Source organism: Opisthocomus hoazin, chromosome 6, assembly GCF_030867145.1.
Source record: "Opisthocomus hoazin isolate bOpiHoa1 chromosome 6, bOpiHoa1.hap1, whole genome shotgun sequence".
Taxonomy (NCBI): Eukaryota; Metazoa; Chordata; class Aves; order Opisthocomiformes; family Opisthocomidae; genus Opisthocomus; species Opisthocomus hoazin.
In genome coordinates, this window is record NC_134419.1 from 54,311,131 (window position 1) to 54,336,596 (window position 25,466).

The window sequence follows — 25,466 nt, forward strand, 5'->3', positions numbered from 1 at the left end:
AGATGGCCAACCCCACACAGCTGCACCCACTCAGTCTTGGGGGTCCTGGGAATCTGGGAATGAACAGCCTGGCCGCTATTTCAGCTGGTGTTGCTGCCAGCAGCAGCGCTTGCCTGGCATGACACCACTGCGTGTTCAGCCTGGGATCCAGGGTCACACACCTCAGGCTTTGCAACCAATTTCTAAATTGGTGGGTTGTACCCTCTGGAAACCCTTTGGGGCCCCCAAAGTGGAAAAGAAGATGGGAGAAGGATTCATTTAAACTAAATTAGACCGTGAGCCGAAGCAGTGCAGGTAGGTGCACGCAGCTCTCTCAGAGAGGCAGGGAGGACTGCTGGAGGGGTCACATCTGAGCAAGCACTACGTGTACTGAGCACTTACATGCTATGCGGACGTACGCCCGGCGGCTCTTCGTGGTGCCCGCAGAGCTCCAGGCCACGCACTGGCACCAGTAATCTTCTAAGCCGAAGAGCTCCTCCACCTGCTGCCGGGAGACCTCGATCTTCACCTCCCGCACCAGCATCCCTGGAAGAGGAGAGAGGGACAGCATCAGCTCAGGAGGAGCATCTGGGAGGAGGGAAACTGAGGCAGCATCTGAGAAGGCTGGTGGATGCACAAAGCTCGAGGGCAGAGGCAGGGGGTTGGAGGCATCTCAGAGGCATCCAAGTCTGGCATCTCTGCAAATCACAAAGTTTCATCTGGAGGGTGACTCGGAGCTGAAGCCAGGGCAATGGTTCATGGAGGAGTCTTTTCTTTTTCCCCGGTCCAGCCGGGCAGGGCCAAGACCACTTTACAATTTCAAGAGGCATCACCCTCCTCCACCAGCCCTCTCCCTCAGCACCAACATCCACATCCCTGCCTATACCCCTTCCCACCCACAGGGTTTGAAGGATGCCTCTGAGGCTTTGCTGCCGGGAGAAACCATCTCTGTCAGCTGCTGTTTAAATGCAAATATAACAAGACAAATACAAGATCTTAAGGAAATCATCCAAGGATGATGGCGTTTCATGCCTGATGACCCCAAAAAGGGTTACATGCCTCTGTCAACTCCCTAACACCTCCATGAAGCCTGCCAGAACACCCTGGCCATGGCAGGGGGTGCGATGACAAAGGTGGCACCATCACACACAGGACATGGTCCCCTGGACTGCAGGACGCTGAGGCTTGCGTGAAGCATCAGCCCCTCATGGCATGGCCACTGCTGAAGGCAAGAGGGACTCAGGGCTTACTTTTCCTTATTTTCAGCAATACCTGCCCTTTTTTTGCAGCTTCTATTTATAAAAAGGCCTCAAGTTCATGGTGACAGAGCGCCGCGTGTTCCCCAGCTGTAATTTTGTTAGCTTGCTCCCAGTGCTGTGAGGAGCAATTACCATCTCTCTGTCACCTTCCTGCAGAATAGCTGACAGACGCACACCAAGGAAATACAATTTATCTTGCCACTACTGGGGAGGGGGCAGAAAGGCATTTGGACCAAGCACTTTTGGAAGAATTTGGGCTTTCAGGAGGACCTGGGATGGAGATGGCTCAAAAACATCTCGTCTCTCTGGAAAACACTGGTGGGGTGGGTTGAGCAACCCTGGGAAGGTGGGGAGCATCCTGCAAATCCCCTGCTCTCTCCGTAACCTCTTAAAGCAAAGCCTACCCAAACCCGTAGGCTGAGCTTACGGCTCACAGGAATGACTATTTGAAGAGCTTACAGGCATCCAAACACAGCCGCTCTTACTGACCGTCCCTTCTCGTCTGGCTGAATTATCCTCTCTCACTTGGCCTATTTTTGCTTTCTTCCGCATGAAATGTTTTGGATCAGATGCAGTCAGAGTATTACTGAGCCTGGCTCATTCAAGACACGTCATCTTAAAAGTTGTTTGTTTTTTTATTTTTTAAAAGGTCCCTTCTTCCAAGCTTTAAACTGAGGATACTCCAAAAGCCATGAACGTCTGGGTGCGTTAGCCCTTCACTTTGTGGCTGGCTCTCCCCCATGCCCTTTGCAGCAGCTTTCCCTATGAACGGCAGGCGCTGCAAATGCAGATTTTTTAGCACAGCAAACCATTTTGGTTCCAGCTCCCTTTTTCCTGGGCAGATATGCCCATGCTGGTGGACTTTTGCATGCATGGTATCACCTCCATACTGAAGGTACAGTCAGGTTTGCTCACTGATAGCAGCAATACCATCTCTGAAGCCCGGGGGAAGGAGGTGTGCACTACTTCCTCCCCAAACACGTTTTGCATCTGCAGACTGGGATCTGAGAGGGAGATGCTGGCCCAGAGCAGATGAGTGCCCCCTAAAACATGATAAGCTCGTGCTGCACAGACTTTCTGTTCACTTTCCGCTATGTTTTCTCCAGCCCGTTTTGCTCAAGAGTTGCATGAGGTGGGTTATTCCGTAAAGGATATTCACCCACAAGGTGAATCAAGCAGTGGGGCCAGAAATATAGTGCCTTTTCCACACTGCACACCACCAAGCCATGAAGCTCCCTGCTACAGGATACTGGGATGATCTGGAGGAGAAATGAGTCCTAACAGCATTTAGATAAATTAACGGGGGGGGAGCGAATCCATCTGGGGCTGGATCACACTGCTAACATATCGCTGCTGGACCAGGGAGTCCCTAATCACAGACTGCAGAAAGCTGGGAGGGTAACAGAGCAGGGTCCATCGCTCCCTCCTTGTCCTGGTTCAGTGCTCTTCCCCTAAGCATCCGCCACTGCTGCACGCAGGGCGCATGAACCTTTGGCTCGACCCAGCGCAGTCACACATTATAAATAAAACAATAACCCCTGGGCGAAGGCTGCTTGGTCACTAACCGTCACTGACTGACCTAGAGAGGTGAGGGTTTCAAATCCGGCCTCCGCAAGAGCTGGGAGGTGGTGACACACCCTGAAAGAGAGAAATGGGCCTGCCGGTGCTCCCGACAGCCTCCGGAGAAGCAAATGGACAGCCTGCCCACGCATTCTTGGCCATTCTTCAGAAAGAGATCCTCTGGAAGAAAACACCTCAGGATCAGATTAAGCAACTTTAGGAGGCTCAAAAAGCTGCAGAGAAAAGAAGCGATCTTCCCTTTGCAGGGCAGGTTCAGAGATGCACCCAGCTAGGACCGGCTCACGGCTAGCACTGGATGAAGAGCCAAGGAGATGCTGGGGAAGGGCAAGGCTGGAGAAAAAAGGGACGAGAGGAGATTCTGTACTAGTACTTGTGCTCCTCCAGGCTGACAAAGCCTCTGTCCTCTAAGCCCAGCCTGCCTTCTGGGGCCAACACCACAGCAGTTCAAAGAGCCACCTCGGTTTAAAGCCCTCTGGAGATGAGGGATGTCGCAGTCTCAGGGATCTGCAGAGATCAGATCTTACATGGGGAAACATGATGTTTTCCTCCCTTCCTGATCAGGCCACAGGTACCAAAATTGATGCAGACAAGATGGGAGCCAAGCTAAAGTGTCCCAGTTTTAGCAAGTCTGCTTGATCACATTATATATCCAACTCCCACACCATGTTCTCCTGCCGGAACATTTCAAAGCACGGGGCAAGCAGCACTGCGGAACCCAATCCCATGGAATAAGACACCCCCTAAAATGCCTAAACCACCTTCTCGCTCCCCCCCCCCACTTCAGGCAGCCAGTGGCTGACTTGTCCTCTGAGCCAGGGAAGAGCTCATCTGCCATTAAAAGGCATTTCAAATCCCACCTGCAAATGTTCTCATTACCCATTAAATATCTAATCCCTTTACGAACCTCAGTAAGCTGCCAGCCTTTGCCACTCCTCATGGCAATGACACCCACGTGTTGATCACACGTTTTGTAGGAAAGCGTTTCCTTTTTTTATCAGTTTTAAACGTGCTGCCTTTCAAATCCCATTTAACGACTCCTAATCCTACAAAAGGATAAGCATGCAGGCTGACTTCCCCAAGCTTCTCTGGAGTTATGGTGACCCATACCATCATCATGCTTTCATCAACGGTCTGGAAAGCGGCAGCTCTTCTAGTAAAATTCACCAGTGACATGGAAAGAGAGGCAAGCTGTGCATGGACTGAGGAGGTGGAAAACACACAAAATCAACCTCATGAGATTGCAGTCACCTGGGAATGGTAAAAATGAGTCAGAGAGACCTGTTGGTCTACCTGGAGGAGAATCACCTCCAGGGTGGATGTGCAATGGAAGACAAAAAAACTAGAAAGGAGCAAAGATTGAGAAAGAGTCTTTGGTGACAGAGGACAGCAAGTTAGCCTGGGGGACTGTGTGGTACAGCACAAATGCAATGCAATTTAGGGTGAGAGATGTAGACATCGGCTATAAAGACAGGAGGAGGAGGTATTCTCCAGCCTCTGGCTAGACCAAGTGACAAGAGAGAAAAGGGCAGAAGAGCCTGGAAAGAAGAGAGGGGAAAGGCAAGCAGGGGGGATGGTAGGGTGTGTTTGCTCACCGGTGACCTCATCCAGGTTCTCCTTGGTGACGTGGTCGTTCTGGTTGACCCACTCCCCGTTGCACTTGAAGTAGATCTGAGTGGCAGGATTGGCACGGCAGACGAGCTCCACCGGCTTGTTCTTCACGATGTAGGCATCCTGCGGCTCCAGCAGAAAGTGAGGCAGAGTCTCCGCCGGGGCCGAGGGGAAGGAGTCGGGCAGCACGTCGCTGTATTCCAACCCTGCCAGGGGAGCGAGAGGGTTGGGAGGTGTCATTAGTCCCATCCCAGTGGGGACACAACTCCTGCCTTTGCTGCTTCATCCCTCCCTCTGCTTCCCAGGACTGCCCCATGTGTGGTGGTGTCACAAGCAGCCCCTGCTGAGGATGCTCGGAAAACAAAAGAGGACACTCCAATCTTCAAAAAGGGCAAGAAGGAGGACCCAGGGAACTACAGGCCGGTCAGCCTCACCTCCATCCCGGGAAAGGTGATGGAGCAGCTTATCCTGGAGGTCATCATCAAACAAGTGGAGGAAAAGAAGGTTATCAGGAGTAATCAGCATGGATTCACTAAGGGGAAATCATGCCTGACCAATCTGATAGCTTTCTACGATGGCATGATTGGCTGGGTAGATGAGGGGAGAGCCGTGGATGCTGTCTACCTTGACTTCAGCAAGGCTTTCGACACGGTCTCCCATAACATCCTCCTAGGGAAGCTCAGGAAGTGTGGGCTGGATGAGTGGTCGGTGAGATGGATTGAGAACTGGCTGAATGGCAGAACTCAGAGGGTTGTCATCAGCAGCGCTGAGTCTAGTTGGAGGCCGGTAACTAGTGGTGTCCCCCATGGGTCAGTACTGGGCCCAGTCTTTTTTAAGGCTGTGCTGCCATTCAGCAAGACCTGGACAGGCTGGAAAGTTGGGCAGAGAGGAACCTGATGAGGTTCAACAAGGGCAAGTGCAGGGTCCTGCACCTGGGGACCCATGCATCAGTACAGGCTTGGGGTGGACCTGCTGGAGAGCAGCTCTGCGGAGAGGGACCTGGGTGTCCTGGTGGACGACAGGTTGACCATGAGCCAGCAGTGTGCCCTGGTTGCCAAGAAGGCCAATGACATCCTGGGGTGCATTAGGAGGAGTGTGGCCAGCAGGTCGAGGGAGGGTCTCCTTCCCCTCTACACTGCCCTAGTGAGGCTTCATCTGGAGTACTCTGTCCAGTTCTGGGCTCCCCAGTTCAAGAAAGATGAGGAGCTACTGGAGAGAGTCCAGCGGAGGGCCACGAGGATGATGAGGGGACTGGAGCATCTCTCCTACGAGGAAAGGCTGAGGGAGCTGGGCTTGTTCAGCCTGAAGAAGAGAAGGCTGAGAGGGGACCTAATAAATGTTTATAAATATCTCAAGGGTGGGTGTCAAGAAGATGGGGCCAAACTCTTTTCAGTGGTGCCCAGCGACAGGACAAGGGGCAATGGGCACAAACTGAGGCACAGGAAGTTCCGTTTGAACATGAGGAAGAACTTCTTCCCTCCGACGGTGACGGAGCACTGGAACAGGCTGCCCACGGAGGTGGTGGAGTCTCCTTCTCTGGAGATATTCAAGACCCGCCTGGACAAGGTCCTGTGCAGCCTGCTGTAGGCGACCCTGCTTCGGCAGGGCGGTTGGACTAGATGACCCACAGAGGTCCCTTCCAACCCCTACCATTCTGTGATTCTGTGACTGGAGGGTCCCAAAAAAAAGAAAACCCAATCTCTGCTAGCTAGAGAGCTGCTGCTGTGGGATGCATCCTGGTTTTGCCTGGGTACCAGCCTGTCCATCCATACCCTGAGCCCCGGCCAACTCCAAAGCCCAGGTGATCTCACTAGCGGACACCATCAGGAAAAAAGCAAAACAAACCCAGGGATGGTGACGGAGACACGGAGAGGCTCCAGAGGGGCTGGTGTCCCCCATCCCAAGCCTCCCTCCCACAGCCCTGGGGAAGGCATGGACACACTCAGAACAGAACACCAGCAGGGCTTGTGCTGGGAACACTGACCATGAGCCTAGCTCAAATCTCACACATCCCGCCCTTTGGTGGAGTCGCATTTGGGATCTCACCCCCCTGCCAGCACAGTGCACGGGGATCGGCCATCTGGCCAGCACACACAAGAGATCGCTTCCAGCCCAGCCACCTCCAGAGAACATCACCCAAAAATGCAATCAGGATTCACACTACCCTGCCCTAGAGACCAGTGGGGGTCAGTGCCCCGGTGATCTCCATCTTCCTGCCTGTTTGCTTTCAAAAACAATCTAAATGCAAAAATAACCAGAACAGGAGATCAGGCCAGGCCACAAAAATCCTGAGAAGGAGCAAGCACCTCAGTGCTCACCCAGGGACGTAATCCCTGAGGAGCAAGAGCCCCAAGGCGGCTCGTGCCCAGCACCAGCTTGAGAAGATGCTGTGACCGATGCCAAGGAGCATCTGCAGTGTCCAACTTGGGAAACCTGGTTCCAGCCATTTCGCCCCTGAAGATCAAACCGAAGTATCGCTGGACTGATAAAACACATGCACACGCTGGGATGCTACTGCTTAACCTGTTGTTTCTGGGTGTCTCGCTAGCAGTCAGGTCACATCACGAGGCTTTTTTTTTTTTTTTTTTTTTACACCTAAAAGAGTTATGAGCTTTTCCTCCTCCTCTCTTCCTCCAGCGAGAGCTGTGATTCTCAACTCCAGGCACTGCAGCATGCAGGAAAACAGTAAATATCCCCAGTCCCGTGATAACATCTCCAGAGCTGGCAAGGAAGAAAGGAGCCCACTCCCTTCGTCACCCTTGGCAAGGAGCAGCGCTGCACTGAGAGGATCAGAGAATCACGAGATGTAAGGAGAAGGAGAAGAAGAAAAACAATAATCAGATGCATCCAGAAAACAAGATGACCAAGCTGCCTCCCAAGCAAAAATCAGTGAGGGAAAAAAACACACGAGGTCAGTCGTTTAAAATCCATTTAGGAAAATTGACTTTCTGTTTCCATTTAACACAGCACTAAGGGAGAGCGGTAGGACATTTGTCATAATCCATTAACTGCTCTTTTGGAAACAATGAATTAAACTCCGGGCTAATTTCTCTCTCTCTGGCTGGCTCTTCCCCACCTCTCCACCGCCAGCCATTTCGTCCCCCATCTCATTTGCAGACCTGTAATTTTCCCAGCGCCCGCTGCGGGCAAGGGGATGAGGGTGGTGAGGGGGTGTGTGCCCCCCACCATGAACAGTCTCATACTTCTCCCCATGCCCACACCAGGCCACTGGTCCCACTCTCCTCTCCTGCTCAGCAGCCTCTTACCTGTATCACAGCAGCAAATACCACCTTTTTTTTCCTTTTTAATTTACTACTCAGTTTTGCATCCACTGAGTTGTTGTTTTGTTGGTTTTTTGGTTGATTTTTTTAAATTTTTTTTATTTAAACCGCTTCGATGCACAAACCTAAATACCCTGGCAAAGGGGGCTGGCAGGAGATAATCCAGCTGGCAAGGGAGGCAGCCAACAAAACTTCACTCATGGGCTCGTGTGAAAACCTCTCCGAAATGATGCTCTCCGCACCCCTGCGGCGTGCAGTCTGCAAAGGCAGACCTGAGCTTGGCGGCCGGGAAAGGACGCAGGTAGCATCCTCCGAACACCGCTGGTGCGATGCCCGGGGGGCTCGCCCACCACCAAGGTGGGGGCAACGGTGGCTCCTAGGCTTTGACTTCCAGCTTTAAGGGCAGGTGGGTTTAGAAGGTAGGTTTCCTGTAAGGAATGCAAACACGTGAAGCCCATCAGTCTCTTGGCAGAGTGGAGCACCCTCCGCTGCCAGCCCTGCTCCAGGCCAGTGCCAGCCTCTCCCAGGCACCGCTGAGGGCAGCGGCAGAGAGGATGACTACTCTGAGGTATATTACCCCCGCCTGTAACGTGGGTACAAAGCTCCCCATTAAGTTTTTCTGCTGCCCCCTTTTTTTTTTTCTTCCTTTGTTTTTTTGTTTTCTCTCCAAGCCAGCTGTAACACCCCAGGACGCAGGCGAGGAGTCCTGTAGCCCACCCGGCACCACAAGGGTGACCCAGGAGGACCTGACATCCCTAAAGAAGGTGATTTTTGGAAGCAACTTCCCCTTGGGGGCTTGCCTCTGGCAAGGTGACACCCCAAAGCACACTTGTCCCGTGACCCAAAACCATAGGCAAGGAGAGGTCTCCCTCCAGTAGCCAACACCAAAGACACCTTTTCCCCCACACCATCAGCACTTTGGTGATGCTAAATAGGACTTTAGTTCATCCAAGAAGATCTGGGAGCACGGAGGGGATAAAAATCACAGATTTGTGACTCACCCATGACCATCTGCAGCAGGATGGGTGATGCTCTGGGCTGCAGTGGGACCCACCTCAGTCCCCCAGCACAGGGTTCAGGGCTGAAACTCTGCCAGCAGTACCAAAAATCCACACCGCCCCATCGATGGGTCTCATCCAGCCCCCCGCCCCAAGAGGGGGTCTGCCCAAATCCATGCTGGGGGTCTCAAGCTCAACACTTCAGGTTTCTTCTCCCAGGGGACACTGAGTTTGGGGACAAGAGTGGTGGAACAGGATGATCTCCCTACTCCCAGCCAGATCCAACATCTGCTTTTGGGGGCTATAAAAACCTGCTCAGTTCAAGGTTTGAACCCAAAAACCCCCAAACCTTTAAAGCTAGGACCATCCTGGCTGCTGGTGAAGTTTAAATCCTGCAAACACGCAACAGCTGAGAGATCTTTCTTTTTCTGGCCAAGAGAGATCTGAGGCCAAAAAAGCAGCTCTAACAGGAGACAGGGAAAAAGATAACAGGTTTTTCATGGCAGACTCGTAACCACGGCCATGCTGCAGAGCCCCAACCCCATGGCTTCCCCAGGCTCCTGCCCACTCATGGACGGGAGCAAAGCAAGGGGGAGGCTGATTTCTCCATCCAGAAACCAGCCCTACACGGCTGAAGAAAGGCAACTGCAGCTGGGCAGGGCATTTGTCTCCAGCACGATATGGCCGCCAGTATTTAAACACGCTGGGGAAGAATTACAGCAGAGGAACAACAGGGACTTTGGATGAGAAAAGGGAGGGGAACCATGCTGAGCACATTTATCATAAGCCATCAGCCCAGCTTTTCATCCCTCCTCCCGATGCCTGGCCACCCGCTGCATGGGAAACCTCCAGCTCTGCTAATGCTCGCGGGAGGGGGGTCCCCTAAAAAATCCACGTATAGTCGGCGGAGGGGAAAGCACTCCCGCTCGTGCCATGAAGATGAATGAGTGCTGCTCCCAGCTGCCCTGACTAGCCAGCAGCAACAGCAAAATACAACAAAAATCACCTTGTCAGTGGTGCAACACCATCACCTCCATGCGGTCCTTCTGCCACAGGACAGGGGGGCAAACAGCCCCAGCACAGTCAGGGCGAGGTGCTGTCGGTGCCAGGATTAAAAGAGCAGCGGATGGAGAGGTTGGGGAACAGCTTTGGTCTACTCCAGCTTAATACAGGCATCAATACATGGCCTTATAATGATGGGAGAGGGTGTCCTCTACCTGAACACCCTCCCCCTGCAATGATCTTGCATAATATTATAAGATTATGGTTGCATTATGTATATATAAAAGATATAAGAAAGCTTGCAAGAAGCACGTCTCTGGCTTCTCCAGGCTGGGCAGCCAACCTCAGGTTGGGGGTATGCACTGGGACTTTCAGATGGCATTAATTCTGGTGAAGATCTTGTCACCAGGAGGGCTCACACAGGTGTTTGCAAGGAGCTGGCCATAAGCATCACCCTTGGGAACAGATGCTTTGACCCACACGTGCACAGAGGCCGCTTCTGCTTTGCCCAGCACTGCTCCGATTCCACCTGAGGCGACAATTTGGCCTGTTGACCGCAGGAGCAGCACATGCAGGAGAGACACTTTTGCATGCAAAGCCGGGGAAGCAGCCCTGCACAAGCTGGGATTTCCAGTACTGCCATCAGACAAGCAATAAAACTCCCAGCAGCGACAAACTAATAAATATTTGAGAGTGCGCAACACTGACTGTAATCATCTCCCTGGCAGACATCTACAGGGGGTTCCCATCTGCCGGCTTCCCTCCTTCCCGCTGGAGGTGGGTGCCTGCTTCCCAGCTCCCTTCTGGGGCTTTTTTTGGAAGTCCCAGGCTCTCAGCATCCCACAGACTCCCACTACTTGGGGCACATGGTCGGGTGCACGTGCTATGGGACGGGCTGGAGCGCTGACTTCAGCAGTATATCTGCATTTGGGGGAGGAGGGGCAAGAAGAGGGCAGCTCTGGGCTCGACCCACGGGACCAAACCCCAAAGCCCTGAGGATGAGCATGGTGGGAGCAGCGAGAGGGAAAAGGGAGGAGGGAAATAGGCACCGACTTCTTTCCTCTCCAGCCTCCTCTCCCCATCCTTCATCACACATTTTAATCTGCTGGGGTTGAGCTGGATTATCCGCAGCATCTGTTCCCCGGGGGGCGACTTGCAGATGTTTGCAGCCAGCGCTTGCAACTTGAAGATGGATGACCCCAACCAACACCACCAGCCTGCACGGGGAGCAGCACTGGAGCCGGGGTCGAGCACCAACCCCCCGCCCTCCATTACCCTAAAACACAAGACACAAGGGATGATGATGAGCCCAGAAAGCAATTCTCCTTGCAGCAATGGCTGAGCGAACCTCCGCAGGAAAGCGTTAAAATCCTCTCTCCTGCAGTTGTTATCCCTCCAAATATTTGGAAGATTACAGGAGCATTAGCGGCAGCGAAGCCTGGTGCCCATCACCCACGGCCACGCATCCCTCCCGCATCCCTCCCCATCGCACTGGGCAGGCAGGAATGTGATGTAAGGATTAAGCCAGGATGCCTGGGTTTCTCCGGCTGGGTTTCTCAGGCTATATCTTGGTGGCGGTGGGCGCTTAACCCCTTCTGCCTCCATCTCCCCCCACTCACGTCTGTCTCAGGGCGAGTGCTATTGCACACGAAGGCCTGAGAGGCAACCGTTAAATCCATTCCCACCTGCTGGGTGGGTGGAAATCCTCCTGTAGAAATGAAAAAAAATATGACAGCTTATCTCCAGCACCGGAGGAGAGCTGCCTGCCTTCCCAAGCCCCTGGCAGGGAGGGGGATGGCTCCAGCTCCGGAGGTCGAGCTGGCAGGGATGCACCGGCCACCGGCTTGGCTGGAGGAGGTGTCTGAAAGGCTGGAGCAGGGCTCTCCCCCACCGCAGATCCCCCCCTTCCTTTTGCCTCCGGGGAAATGTAGGAACAGACTCATTTAGGGATTAGTGCCGCTGCCATTTAAGCTCCAGCAAATCGTGGTGAGCTACCGCATGGCTCACTCCCACACCAGGGCATCCTCTCTGCAAGTCCTGGAGGGACGCAGAGGCATCCCCACCTGAGAGCGGGTCATCACATGGGATGCAGTCCTCATCCCACCACACTTCAGTCCATCTCCAAGCTTAGGGGGAGCCAGCATCACTGGTCCTGGGCTGCCCTGTTCCCAAGGACTTCTCATTGCAGAGTGCCCTCCTGGTATAATTTCAGGTCCAGTAGTAAAACATAGCAGAGCTTTTCCTCCTAAAAACACTCTGAGCATCCTCTCTCCCCAAAGTATCATTCTCTCTTCCTCGAGAATCCCTTTCTTGGCCCTGCTCTGCTCCCCATCACGTAAGTTCAGCCTCCCGCACACCAGTGCAGTCTCCCAACATAAAGCCCCATCACCAAAGAGGTGCCAGCGGCTCACGACATCTTCAACGGCAAAGTCTCCATGAGACGGAGCTGTGCCATGCAAAGCCATGGCCCAAAACCCCTTCTGCAGGGATGCACCTGATGCCCCAAAATAAAAGTCGTCACTGGGATAGGGTCTGGAAGACTTGAGGCCACTCACACAGAGTGAAGCTTCCTCCCCAGCTCCCTCCCTGCTGCCTCCTTACACAGAGCCTGCAAAAACTCATGCCTTCAAAACCCTCTGATTTGCTTAAAGCAGGCTGAGATGCAAGCTGGGAAGTGCTGATGAAAACGAGATGCAGGGGATGTAACAGGCCCTCAGCACTGCCGTCCCGAGGGCTGCCGTCACCTCGAGTCCTTGCCTGCAGCTTGCTGATGTAACCCCCGGCCTCATTAACTCAGCACAGTGCTCATTAACATCTCCCTCTGCGGGAGGGATGGGATGAGATGGGCCCGAGCTGCCCACAGACCCAGCCGCAGAAGGCCGAAAACTGAGCAGGGGGTAGCTGGAGAGGGCAGGGAAAGGAGAAACACCAGTACCCAGCATCTCATCCCCAGCTTGGAGCAACATTGGGTTTCGAGGTCAAAAATCCACGGGGAATGTCCATTGATGTGCTCATGGGACGCCCATCCCCGTGGCATCTGACATGTCCCCCAAGCACACGCGATGGTAACTCAGCAAAGGCTGGACCACAAAAACACAGTGCTCAGCATGCTGCTGTGCTCAACCCTCGCTACCAGCGGTGTGCTGGGGTCTGCGGAAGGTGTTCCTCTACCTCGGGGTGCTGCATTTACAGGGTCTTCCTCTTCGCCCCCCCCAAAAAGCAGAGCCCACCCTTCAGACTCCCACCAGCCAGTAAAGCACCTGCAAGCCTGGTTGCATGGACTGAGTTTTGGAATACCCTCCCATATGAAGCAGGAGGGCTCCCGGGCAGCACAGACAGACCAACACGCCACCCCTGCAGCACCGCTGGCTGCAAGCCCCCTTGTCCCCCTCTGTGCCTCTCCATTCTCGCCCATCTTCTATTAATAACTAAATTTGGAAAGAAACACTGAACCTTTTCCCCAAAGCATCTCTGCCTGACAAACCAGCTCATTTTCCTCCGTTGATTGCCCTTTCCAAGGAGTTTTATGGTCCCTTTGCATCCCCTCCTGCCAAACTTGGCATCATCCCCTGGGGTAAACCGAGCCACGAGCAAGCCCCATCCCTCCATCCCATCACCTCCAGCTCCTCCTGGAGCCCACCCAGCCCGGGACAGGGGACACCAGGGACAGACAGAGACTAGGCCTGCATTTTGTGGCGGCATCCCAGACGAGTTAGCAGTTCCCCCCCTGCCCGGCGGCAGGCAAATGTTATAATTAGAGAGCATTCCTCCCCAGCGCGGGTAATGAGGGGGTGCGCCCAGCCAGCCCTAATTACACCCTTGGAAAAAAATAAGCAGATTCCTCTCCCAGCCAAATGAAAAGCCTGTAGCTGGCCTCCCTCGCTGAGCACCTTTATGAAACCGGGACTGGATGGGGAGAAGGGGGAAAAAAAAACAGAAAGCAAAGTCTGTGCTGAGAAAAGGGTGGGAAGGAGGAGCCGGGCAGCACCAAGGCTGTTTTTGCATGCAACGGCCTTACTGATCAAAAGCTGCTTCACCTGAATAAAAAAAATTTAAATAAATTATCACTTTAGCTAAATCCTCTGGTCAGGCTTTTGCAATACAGCCTGAGAAGTAAACTAAAAATGCAGGACCCTCACACGGGGTGTCCTGCCAGAGCATGCCTGTGTGTCCCACGAGAGCATCCCTGCATCACCGCAAGCCATGGCAGCTAAGAGGGTCCAGCCTGACCCAAATCCCAACCACCGCCATCCCCGGAGAAGAAACACCCAGGCTCTGGCAGCAACTTCGCTTGCTGGGAGTTCAGAGGAGACAGCTTTATCTTGTTGATTATGCAGTACGCTGGAGTATTTATGAAGCCACTACTCTTTTGTTTATCTTTATGATTATGATAATCAAAAGCGAAGCCTCCTGAGAAGTGTAAACAGCTGAGATCCCTTATGGTACGAACCTCTTCATTTTTCATTATATAGATTTATAAGACAGCGCGGGCAGATTGGAGTAAATTGTTTGCTGTTTCTGATTTTAACAGAGCAGAGCTGTGAGCCTCACGAATCCCCATAAATACCCATGGAAAGGAGAACGAATTAAAACAAAGAAAGGAAAGAAAGAAAGAAAAAAGGAGGAGGAATTATGTAGCAAACCCCCGTTACACTCTATTGTGCTCACTTCTTTTGTGCTATTTTATACATTTCCTTCAGGGAAGCAGTTATGTTTGAAAACTATCTCCAAATTTCATCTAGCGCTGGTTCTTGTTATGGGCACGGACACTTTTCTTTGTGCTATTTTAATTCCATTGTCGCGGTACTCTTGTATAGTTTGTTCTGTTTACTGAGCTACAGCATTATTTTTAATGGATATAATAATTATATGAACTTTTATTTATTTGCTTTGGCTCATAAAAGAAAAAAGCAAGCAGCGGATAATGCGGTAATACGCTGTTTATTCACATGTACGGCGTGTACTGTGTTTCTGTTGTGAAAAGAATAACAATTTCAACAAGAAAAGAGAGAAGGGACAAGAAAACAGAGAACAAACAGGGACTTGTTGCCCTACTTTACGCCAGAAAGTCCAAAGAATTATTAATTATCATTCAAACTGCAGTAAATCAAGAGCAAGATGCAATCTCTCCCCGGAAAAAAAAGAAAAAAAAAGGTCTCCTGTTCAAATGAGCAATGCAGTTTTAAAATGCTAACTCCGTGAGAAAGAAATTTGCCGGTTTCGCCGACAGAAAGCCATTTCCCCTTCACCCAAATTACATACATATTTAAAAATGTAAATTCCCCAGCATTCCCCTTGAGAGTACAGTTTCGAGGCAGCTGTTTTGCAATGCTGTTTTTTATTTTTTCCTCAACGTGCAAATCCAGAGGCAACTGCCTTGGCTTCAGGCATGAAAAGCAACTTTAAATGGGCAGCAAGCGGGGCTGCGAACCGGCCGGTGCTCCTTGGGAACAGGCGGATGCTCCGCTGCCCACCGGCCTTTCCAGCCCCAAGCATCCCTCCCTGGACACGCAGATCACCCCGGGGCTGCGGGCGGAGGGCAGTGGGTTTTGCCCCCTGAGCATCCAGGTGCCAAACATAAGCGTGGGTATAACCCGGCTGTGCCCTCTAACAGCGGCTCACAAGGTCTGACGGTTCTGGATTTTCCCAAAATCCACGGAAGGAGGGCTATGCGTGTCCCACCCCAATGACGCCGATGCGGGGAAGCGAGGGATGGCATGAGCACAACAAGGTAAAGCAAAAAGTTGAAGGCAGCTGGTTGCAAAGCAGGGAAAAGCATTGCAAAAGGAAAAAAGCTTATTTTTGTTTTCTTCACTGTTTTTGTCTTTTTCTCACCCACTCTCTCCTCCCCAGCAGCTCCCGCAAGCCCCGGGAAGGCAAAGCCGGCTGGAAGGATGCTCGCCGCCGCCTCCAGCCAGCCTCTAAGCAGGCCCCTCGCCAGACGCTGCCTTACTTTCCAGGATGCTTTTCCCACTCCTCTCCCGCAGCTCGCTTGGCAGCAGGCGTGGGCTGGGAGCATCGCCCGCTCCCCAGTACCCACAGCACCCACTCCCCGTGCCGGGGCTCCCTCTACCAGCCCCACCAGCCGGCATCATCTCCACCCTGTGGGGCGTTCAGATTCAACAGAGGAGGGCACTCGGTGCAATGCTGCACTGTTTTTAAACCATTTTAATCGTTGCATTATTATCATAAAAAACACAACAGAAGAAAATGTCCATTCGATGCCCCAAATTCCCCATTAATTCAGCTGAGGGAGAAACATCACAAGAGCAGCTGATTAAGGCCCCTTTATTAAACAGCCTTTAAAGTTGCCCTTAATCTTTCAGATTTGTTGCTACGACAAAAAAAAAAAAAAAACAACGAAAACAACCACCGCAAACGGAGGCTGGAAATACTTTGTTTTTCATTGTCCTCTCTCTGCCCTTTCTCTTCTTCTCATTTTACTGCAGCAATAAGGGACAACAGCGGGAAGAAAAAGGGGGGAGGGGAGAACAGGGATAGAAAAAGATTTAAGAAAAAAAAATAATTATATAATCCCTTCCAATGTTGAATATCGAATAATAAGACTTTTCTGTCCCCCCTCATTTGGCAATATCCCTATTAAAGAATAAAAACCCCTAACAATCACTAAGACCAGCTTAGAGGACAAGGCTTCCCCATCCCCTTGGCTCTGCTATATTCAATCCCTGCAGCCAAGAGCAGGTAGGAGAGCGAGTGTCCAAGACCAGAGCTTGGCTTTCCCACTGCTGTGTGGAGAGAGGTCTCCGGCCGGTTGCAAAATGATTTTACCAATTACCTTGATTGGTTTTATTCCTTCCCCTCTAAACCCCGAAGCCAGCTGGGCTCCTACCACTTTGCACCTGCTTTTACAGAGAGCAAAAAACTGAGATTTGGTTAAAGCTGGGAGGGTTGTGGGGGGGGGGGGGGGGGAGCGGGGCCGAGTTCTGCTGGGTGCCTATTTTTGGTGCCCGCCTTCACTGGCCACCGCTGCCTCCCTGCCTGCACCGGGGGGAGAAACACCCCACGCTCCAGCGGAAGGAAACCCCTACAAAAAACAAAGCCTTTTCCTTTGCGCTCCCATTCCCATCGACGGCAAGGTGGGAAGCCTTCGGGAACTTCCTAACGTTGTTTGGCACCCTCCTCCCCTCCTGCGGTCCCTGGCAGTTACATGCCATGGGACCGCGAGCTGCCACAGCCGGCTTCTTCCTTTCTCACCACTGGGAATTTCCACCTTTTCTTCTCTGGACACAGCCCGTGTTCCCGCAGTGCTGAGTTTCTCTTTCCTCCCTTTGTCCACCGGCACACACACTCCCGCTCTGCCCCACGGACCAAACCCTGACTCCCGGCTGGGCCAGCCTCCCCACAAGCATCCTCCCCTTCTCAGCGCGGGTACCGCTCGGCACCAGAGGTGCCAGGGCTGGAAATGCCCCGGCTTTGGGGGTCAATGCCACCCCACATGGGTGCTACAGGACCCCAAGGTATTGATATAATTTGCCCTAGAAACTTAGGATGCTTGCTAGCAAGGCACAACACTAACAAATTAAATGAAGTTTGAGACACTGAATCCAGAGACGACAAATGCACTGAGCATCTCCAAGCTCAAAACTGGAGCACAGAGAGGATAGATGCAGGACACCCAAGGTACAGCCTTAGCCGGGCTAGCAGTGAAACAGCTCTTGCAGGGGTCGGAGGCTCCTCCGTGGGATGTGCAGCAAGACGGAGGGACCAGAGGTGATCCAGAAAGGTCTCAAGGGAGCAGGGGCAAAAGATCACCCATACTGAGCATCATGCACGCAGCACACGAAAAAAGGAGGAAAAAAGCACTGTGCCCCTTCAGCCTGTCCTCTTCTCCTCTCCCTCCCCAGTGGCTGCATTTCCATAAGTGATTTGTGCTAATTGCTTTAAATACGGCCATGCTGTGGGTAATCAGAGTCATTAAATGACCTCTGCTCCGGGAGGGCAGGCAGGGCTGGTGCAGAGCGCCGTGCCCAGGGCCACGGGCCAGCCTCCCCCCAAGCGGGGCGCGCTCCTGCATCCCTGGTGTGTCCCAGGGATGGAGCTGGGCTCCAATTTGCTCTTCCCTGGAGCCCAATCAGTAAATGTCCTCCCTCCTGCCCTGCAGCGGGGAGTCTAGATGCTGTCCCCACAGCAGGGACAGATCCTGGTGATGCCTGGCTGCCCCTGGACTAGCTGCCTGCAAGCTGCCGGCAATGCCACGGCACCATGAGTCAGCCACCACGGTGAGCCCAGGGCTGGTGGTGTTCAGATTGGGTTCAAACCAACCATGTACAAGCACCTGAAAACCCCCAAATCCCCCCTAAATAGTATTTCTGAATGCAGAAAATAGGTATTGCCCTGTCCCCATCCCAGGGCAGGGTGAAAGGAGGGAAGAGCCAGCTGTCACCGCCCAGGGGACACCGACCTCTAAGGCTAAGTGCCAGCAACCCACCAACCCAGATCCGCTTCCCAGCATCTCCACAGCACCCACCAGCAGCTTTAGCCTGCAGCCAAGGGGCTTATCCTCAGAAAGCTCTCACCGCCCTACACTGCACCTCCCAAATTAACCCTGTCCTCGCTAAGCGATGTGCCCACCACCATGTGACATCTTCAACCCTGCCCAGGTGGCTCGTCTAAAGCTGGGGCTTGCAATGCCTGCGCTCGCCAAGGAGGCAGCAGGCGGGGTTGAGGATCCTCCAGCACCTTCCCCACAGGCCTCTCCCCGCTCCTAGATAGACGAGTTTTCCTGGAAGCACACTGAGCTCCGCCAGTTCAGCCACTTCGTGCCTACAGGAGCCCCCGACCAGGGTTCCTCAGTGCCGGCAACCAGCAATCATAAAACGCAGACCCACACAGGGATACAGCTCTTCTGGTTGAATTCAAAGCCAGGGTTTAGTCTCAAATCTAGTGCTAAGTAGAAGCTAGAACCTGCTAAGGACAGCGTTGCTTGCAGCCGAGGTCAGAGGGGGATATTTAGGTGTGCTCCACATAGTGCAGGAGTTGCATGGGCTCTTGCAAGCACAGCAGCAAACTGCAAAAAAGAAATGGCTGCATCAAAACCCAAGCAACGGAGTCTCCCAAGGAGACGGAGCTGCATCTGCCACCTGCAAGCGTGCGGGAGCGCGCCGGGCTCCGTGGCAGCCTGGCCCCACGTGCGTGCAGGCAGCGGGCTCCCTCCAGCAGAAATACGGGCTGGGAGGTGTCAAGAAGCGGCCGTGCTTCCAGGAAAATGCACAGCAGCACGGCTTCCGCCTGTCCGCGGGGACCCATTACAGTAACAGTGTGTCCATTCAGCCTGATATATAAATTACTAATGTAAATTAATGGATAATTGAAGCCCTTTAGTCCTAAATATTTAAATTATTTAACAGGCAATTAAGAGAGAAGGAGAAAGAAAAAAGGAAAAGGAGCCTTAACCCCAATAGGCAGGGGAAAAAAAAAAATATAAATGAGGTGAGAGGAGACCAGAAAAAGCGGAGCATACACATTTTAAAGGGATGCTGCCAGCTTCATTTTGTTTCCCTGCGTGTTTGAGCCTGGTGGACGTCACGGCGGATGCCCCGCGATGCTGGGGGACAGGCAGGGGAGCACCCGCTGAACCAGCCCGCCAAGCAGCAGGACCGGTTGTGCTCCGGGTCCTTTCCAGGAGAGGAAAACTCCATGGCTGCATTTGTAACAGCTCATGGTTACGGCAATTGCCGGGACTTCCTGACATGCCAGAACATACAATACTTTTAGATAAGACTTTTTTCCTCCTTAAGCTGACAGCATTCCCTTACGTAATACCATTCCTGACCCCTTTTTGATTTCGTTTTTCTTTTTTTAACCCCTGCATTCACCTGATCAGTACTTTAACATTTTTTTCTTTTAAAAGTGGTCTGTGTGGCTATTTCACTATCTCCACATGCCCCCTCACCCCTCTCCAAACATCCTCAGCAAAGCAAAGTGCCAGCACAAGAGCAATCCATCAGGATGCTGGATACCATCAGTGCAATGAGTTTCCCGTTCGCATATATACACAGGAGAACCCTCCTAATAGTACAGCCCATGGCAAGAAGCAGGTCAGGATTGAGAACAGACAGTGTTTCCTCCTCCTGCCGCCACCCCAAACTGGCTAGGGATATTCCCACCACTCCCCTGAGCACTGGAGGAGGTCATAAGCAAAACTGCCCAGTGGCCCGTCGAGAAAAGACATCATGTGGGAAAAAGAACATTTTAACAAAAGCAGCGTGTGAGTTTCTGCGTGCCCAGGGACGACACCGAGGGCAGGGAGAGGGATCGAGACAATAGTGAATAAACTTCAGATTATATCCTGAACTCGCAGCCTCATGGGAATGGGGTTATAAAAATCCTTTTAATTTTGTTTGTAGTCCAAAACAAACAAGTACATAAAAAGCTGTATGTGGAGGAGCCAGACAGGAAGCAAGTAACATCTGGGAAACATCTGGCTCCAGCCGTCCTGCAAGCCCAGTCTCTGGCACAGCTCCGGGTACCTGCTCCCCTGGTTCCAGATCAGCAGCGGTACCCAAAACCCCTGCCCCCGCCCCAAAAGGGCACTCCTTGGAGAAAACTGTGCCCATCACTCAGCTCGTCTCATTTGCTGAATGATGCAATTCCTGAGCTTCCTGCCCCTCTCCATGCTGGGTAAAATGCATAAACCCTTGTGCTACTCCCACATAGGTGCCCAGTGATGCATGGGCATCTCAGCCGACTGCAACGGTGTGCGTGGGCAGCCCCTCTGCCAGAGGGAGGAAAGCCCCAGAGGCATGTCACCGCTGAGCAGGACATCCCCGCGCAGGACTTTGAGCACTGCAGGACACTCCGAGCACTGCAGGATGCTCCTGTTCAGGGCTCTGAGCATCGCAGGACACCCCCGAGCACAGCTCTGAGCACAGCAGGATGCCCGGAGCATTGCAAGACACCCTGGTACAGGGCTCTGAGCATCGCAGGACACCCCTGAGCACAGCTCTGAGCATCAGAGGATGCCTGGAGCACTGCAAGACACCCTGGTACAGGGCTCTGAGCATGGCAGGATGGAGGCAGCCTGGCCAGCTGACACCAGGGCACACTTTCCCAGCCCTGAGAGATACCGCACATCCCTCTCCGCAGGACAGAGGAGGTCCTGCCCAGCAGACACAGGGCTGGAATTATTTTCTTCTTTCTGTTTCTCACCTCCTACTCTTACTCCTCCAAAAGCCCCGCAGAATGAGCCACCCGGCACACTACCCCATGCACAGACCCGGGAAGCCCGGGGAGGCTGCAGGGCCTGACGCTTGGGCTGGCTCCAGCCTGGTTGCGCGGGAGGAAAGCTGGCTCAGCAGGCTTGTAGACAAGGCCCTCCGCACAGGGGAATTCCCCCATGGCCACCAGCCCAAGCTGCTATCCCACATCTTCCCTCTCCACCCGCCCATAGCAGATGGGGTGCTCCAGGGGTGAGAAAAGAGGGGTGCACGGCGATGCAAGCAACCAACCAGAGCTACCAGGTAGCAGGGGGAGTCGCAATGAAAGAGTGGCGATGCTCAGCACAGGTCTGAATCACAGGAGGAGCTGCTTCTGTGATCTCTGTGCACCCCCAGCTGTATTTACAGCCGGGAAATGCAACAACCACACTCAAACGCACGGAGCAACTCCGCTGCCTCCTTCATCATTACACCAGCTGTGCTGGGGCATGGGGCAAAGCACCAAACTTCTGGTGAACCAGCTTCACTCATCACTCGGAGCAAACCAGCCGCTCCTTACACAGGATGGGATCCCCCCAGCTCACCAGATAAAGCCAAAGCAAACCTCAAGTTTCCCCAAAAACATCTCTGCACTTCCCACGCAGGCAGAGATGTACTTTCCATTTGCTCTGGCAGAGCCCAGGATTAGCATCTTGTGTTTTCCAGCAGGGAGGATTAAAGCCGGTCAGTGCGGCACTGGACCGCGCCAGCGAGTAAACGGCAGCGTGGCAGCCGGCTGTGCGGCATCTGGTGCCCGCTGCTCATTTCTCATCATGTACATGTGGGCAGCAGCACATAGGACTGGTGAAGGCCCACGGCGATAGTGCTCGTGGCTCAGGCGTCCCACAAGAGCAGGAAGGACAAGGACATTTTTTTGGGGGTGTTTTGCACCCATGCTGGCAGCCTGCCTGAATTTGGAGTATCTCCCCTTGGAGAGCCAAGACAAGACACAGGGTACTTGGGGAGTGAAAGGGAGACATTAGGGATGAGAATGGGGACGTCAGAGAGAAAAACAGGGAGGAGGAAAGAAAAAAATATCGTAGGAAGGACAGTGGATTGGGAAGGGAAAGAACCAAGGCACTTTAAAGGAAAAAATTATCCAGCAGGCTGGCAAGGTTAAAAAAGCAAAAACACTGGGACATGGGAGGATATAGAGACCTAGCTAAAGAAGCCTCCCCCAGAGCACATCACCAGCAAAAGGCATCCAGTGTGTAAAGGACAGAGGCATAGGACGATGCGCGCTCAAGCCCTGCAGAAAAGGGCACAACTCCCAAACTCCAAGCACCCCAAGCCACTGCAGCAGCAAGGGTGCTGCAAAAGCCCAGTCCCATTTTGTTCCTTGATTTTCAGTCATCTTTGCACCAGCTGATGCTCACCTGAGACTTCTTCTGTGCTATTATTTGTCATCTTTAAGAACAGCTGAATTAAAAGACTACAGCAGCAACCAGCTGGCCAGATGATTCGGACCCCATTGCAAGAGGTGGCGAGAGCACCGAACCAGTCCCTGATGTGCTAAATTTGGCCCAGCGAGCAGGCAGACTGGCTCCTGAAGATGTCCGAACACATCCAGGCCATCGGGGTGAGCAGGGTGATGCACAGGAACCCACCGGAGCCAGGCAGCCCGTTCCCACCATCCCTCACACGTGCTGTTTCCCTGCTTTTCTTTAAAATTCCCAGCCTAAATAATGCTTTGGGGAGGAAATTAATGAAAAGCAAAGCAGATTACAAAGAACAATACAATGACTCAATCTGTTTCTTTTACCTCAATTGTATAAAGCTTTCACAATTATAAAGGTTTCTCTCAATACACAATGAAATGTCCTCTGAGGGAAGCGGTAATGGCCCTGGAGACTTTTGAGCAAGACTGGACAAAACACTGCGGAAACAATCCCTAAGGAAGAGCCAGATGATCTAACAGGTCTTTTGCATCTTTAATTTCTCGCCCTTTTCTTTCTCCTCCTGTTTCAGGCACATTTGTTTAGCTGCTGCTAATGAGATGTTAATGCGAGAGTGGTTGCATTTTTAGCACATGGTGTAACCAAGAGAAAAACTTCAGGGCCCTAAATGACAAACAGATCACAGGGATGGACATCCTTATCCTCAGTGTGGAAAACATCTCTCTGGAAGCAAAATAGGCCATAAAATACCGATATCCTTTCCACACCAGGATGGATTGTTTAGGCACCCACTGGTAGGTGCCTGATGTCCATGGGTCACAATGGTGCCTGCTTCAGATCTCCTCCCTCTTCATCCCCACATCCAAGCTCTTCACCATGGCACAGCAAGGATCTCCAAGGTTGTTTTGTCTGGTTGTAATGCAGCCAGAGACAGTGGAAAACCTCCACCAGAACAACAGGCATCTCAAAACAACCTGTGTTTAGGTCAACCACCAGCCACAAGACCAACCAACCCTCCTGGCCGCTCCTTTGTAGACCATCTCCTAGGAGAAGGCAACAGGATGCTCTTCACCACCACCTCTTCCTCCTCCTCTCTGCTGTTTGCCGGGATGTTTATTTGAATCATTGCTAACACCTGCCTCAGCAAGTTGCAAGGAGCTGAGCCAAGCTGTCTGCAATAAATCAATGAGGTGGTGCAGAGGCAGGGGTCTGCACCCTTGCCTGCGGTGCCTGTCCCTGCCGCAGGACAGTCAACGAGGGCCACTGCGTGTCACTGCCAACACAGCTGTAAACCCAACCGCGCTCACAGATCGCTTGGCGGAGATGCTCCATCACACTCCACAATGCTCTCCACCCTACGCCCAGCTCATCATTATCACAAGAGTTAATCTAATTTAAAATATTTTATTGTCTTTTATCACCCTACCGGAAGCTTTGTAAGAGAAGTCAATGCTCCACAGGCCCTGGCTGGCAGAGATGACCCTGACTCTGCACCAACACACCAGCAGACAGAGCCTGTGCAGAGTTTGTGCTTCGCTTCGGCTCCACTGGAGCACCACCATACCTAGAGGTATGTACCTCCAAGGTCCACGTGGAAGACCAAGGCACAGGTCAAGAATGGACGGGGAGCCTCAAATTTGTGGTGGTAGGATGTGACTCCCCTCATCACTGGGGTCAGCCCCTCGCCCCCCTCGCTACTGGTGTCCCTACAGGCAGTGACCTCCCTCCAGCCCCATGGGGGACGTGGTACATACGACCCAGTGGAGACAGGAATGAAAGCCGCTGCTAAGAGACACATTTATGACCTTACAAGAGGGAGCCCGCTGACAGCTTAATGAGCTTTTTGGTTTTCAAGTAGTGGCTTTATATTTACGACCTGAAAGGGAAAGATGCAAGTAGGCAGACGATCATCGGGCTATCTGCTCCTTCTGCTCCTGACCCGCTGCCATCCAACCCACATCCAAGCCATTCCAGGAAGCCATAAAAAACGATTGCGTTTCAGCTTTTCCCCCCTCCTTCTTTCTCTCTCCCTGCTAAAGACAAAAAGCACCATCTTTTTTATTTGGTGGTGGTGGTCATTTCTGTTTAATGTTCACCCCAAGGAAGAGCATCAAATATTAACGCAGGAAGCTTCAGAGAGATCGCACCGGAAACCAGAGGCCCCATATGTTGTGGAGCATCCCAGTGGATGCAGGATCCCACCAGTTCATCCCCACGGCCTGGCTCTTTAATGCCTGGGAAGGAAGAAGGAGAAAGGAGGAGGCCAGAAGCTGGGCTTTACAAGCCCAAGAGATCACATTCCTGGGATATCAGCCTAGAGTTGCACTTGGAAGGAGGAAAAAAAGTTGAGGGAAAAAAACCCAAAACCCACCACCCCTCCCCAGGATGCTGCACTGTTATTTATAAGCTTAACAGTGAAAAGAGAGGGCAAAACTCCCTGTTTCTTTCCCCCCAGATATCAGTATTAGCGCAGCAGAGAATTGCCTTTGGGCTGCAAGAGCATTCCAGCCAGCAGCAGGAAGATAAGCGTCTTCCTTCGCCTCCAGATTCCTTGGCAGAGAGGAGACACATGGGGTTTAATTGCATACAGAGATGCCACAGCCGGGACACAAGGATGATAAGAGCCCACGTGACTGATAAAGACCTTTCGCAACTTGGAGGGCACCATGGCCAAGCCCAGCTTGAGAGGCTGGTGGGGGACCTGCAGAGGTGTGATGCAAGGGCTTGGTGGGGGCTGTGTGCAACACGGCAGCGTCCCATACAACACAGCAATGTCCCTCACAACACAGCCCTTGCTGCCCCATTGCACGTGATGTTGGCCACGCGTGTCCCTCCTTCCTGGGCAGGAGAGCACCACTGCGTGCTTGGTGGTGGCATCCTTGAGCCAAAACCTCAGGCGGCCATGGACAGGAGGCAAAGCGCTGTGCTGGGAGGCAATCTGTTGCTCAGCAAAGATGGAAAGCAATGAGTCAGGCTGCCGAGCTCAGGCCATCTTCTGCCCTCTTCATCCCCGCGCAAGCCCTGCCTGCAACTCCTCTCTGGCAGCCAGGAGGCCACAGGGGCATGCAGAAAGAAAAATGGAAGGAAAGAAGGAAAGGAGGAAGGAAAGGAGGAAGGAAAGGAGGAAGGAAAGGAGGAAGGAAAG

At 52.7% G+C, this 25,466-nt stretch overlaps 1 protein-coding gene across 2 annotated transcripts in view; it reads right to left on the reverse strand.

The window, feature by feature from the left end:
- The window catches only part of UNC5B (unc-5 netrin receptor B), a 57,128-nt gene that overhangs the window by 12,925 nt on the left and 18,737 nt on the right, over nt 1-25,466 (reverse strand). For both annotated transcript variants that reach the window (XM_075423164.1, XM_075423163.1), the window contains exons 2-3: nt 4,412-4,633; nt 382-525 (exon numbers count right to left, since the gene is read on the reverse strand). In XM_075423164.1, coding sequence (XP_075279279.1) covers nt 382-525; nt 4,412-4,633 — 366 coding nt within the window. The remainder of the gene's footprint in view (nt 1-381; nt 526-4,411; nt 4,634-25,466) is intronic.